General features: G+C 40.7%; 1 protein-coding gene across 2 annotated transcripts in view; it reads left to right on the top strand.

Moving 5' to 3' along the window:
- LOC105822696 (cytochrome P450 2C18-like) overlaps positions 1-1163 on the top strand; it is a 242436-nt gene that overhangs the window by 189290 nt on the left and 51983 nt on the right. Inside the window, exon 1 of one of the 2 annotated variants that reach the window (XM_012659714.1) lies at positions 900-1149. The exons of the other annotated variant lie outside the window; for it this stretch is intronic. Coding sequence (XP_012515168.1) covers positions 982-1149 — 168 coding nt within the window. The 5' untranslated portion in view covers positions 900-981. Of the gene's footprint in view, positions 1-899; positions 1150-1163 lie in introns of those variants that run through there. 2 annotated transcript variants of the gene reach the window in all.

Below are 1163 nucleotides of genomic sequence, written 5' to 3'. Positions count from 1 at the left end.
GACTTAGGGGGAGAGGGCGGGGCAAGGGCAACATATGTAATCTAAACATCTGTACCCCCATAGTGTGCTCAAATAAACAAACAAAAAAAGGCATATACAAGAACATCCATAGCAGCAATCTTAAAAATAGCAAAACTTTGCAAACTGTCAATCAACTGTAGAATGCACAAACTGTTGTATATTAATAGAAAGGAATACTGGATAGCAATGGGAATAAATTAACTGCAATTATAAAAAAAATTGTGTAACTGGGTCTTGACATAACTTAATTTTTCTTAATAAAACTGGTGGAAATAACTACACTAGTTAATTTAGAAAGCTATGATGATATCTTTACATAACATACCTTTGCACAAGCACTATCCTTAGTGATCTGTAGTATACATCATTTTGATTGTATTGAGATCTGCATGGGCACTGAATGTCAGTCAGCTTCCATTCAGGTCTACACACTGTGGAGCTTCTGTGCTGTGGGTCTGTTTAGTGATTTCCCTGCCTTCCACCCTCTATTGCATCTACAACTGTTATTTGGTGTACATTATTTCATTCTATTATTTCTGATAGTGACAGACCAAAAACATCAGAAGCCGCTGTGTCTGGAGGAGATTGCGAGGTGGAGAAGCCAGAGTTTCTCAAACACTTGCCACGAAATCTCTGAGTTTGGCTCCTCCATCAGTTGTCCTGAACAACATGCACCTCTGCAGCGACGGAAAGGGGACAACCCTGCCTTTTATTTTATACGCTTGGGCTGCAATCCAGTGCAATTAAACCAGAATGTCCAGGGTGGGTAGCGGAAAGAGGAAGGCTAAAGAACATTTTATTTTTATCTCTCTCAATTGTCCAAAGTCCACTCAGAAGACAACATCAGTGGACCTAGGTGATTCACCACTTTATATGTCAAAGAGCACACACTGAAATAGAGTATTATAAAAGCCTTGGAGTGCAAATTCACAGTTGTCTTGGTAAGAAGAAAAGGCTGCAATGGACCCAGCTGTGGTTCTGGTGCTCTGTCTCTCCAGTTTGCTTCTCCTCTTCCTCTGGAGACAGAGCTCTGGGAGAGGGAAGCTCCCTCCTGGCCCCACTCCTCTCCCAATTATTGGAAATATCCTACAGTTTGATGTTAAAAACATCAAGAAAGCTATCAGCAATGTAAGTATGCTTTA

Source organism: Propithecus coquereli, unplaced genomic scaffold (genome assembly GCF_000956105.1).
Source record: "Propithecus coquereli isolate 6110/MARCELLA unplaced genomic scaffold, Pcoq_1.0 Scaffold63, whole genome shotgun sequence".
Lineage (NCBI taxonomy): Eukaryota > Metazoa > Chordata > Mammalia > Primates > Indriidae > Propithecus > Propithecus coquereli.
Note: the sequence above shows the minus strand (reverse complement) of the source record. Positions and strands in the feature narration are given on the sequence as shown.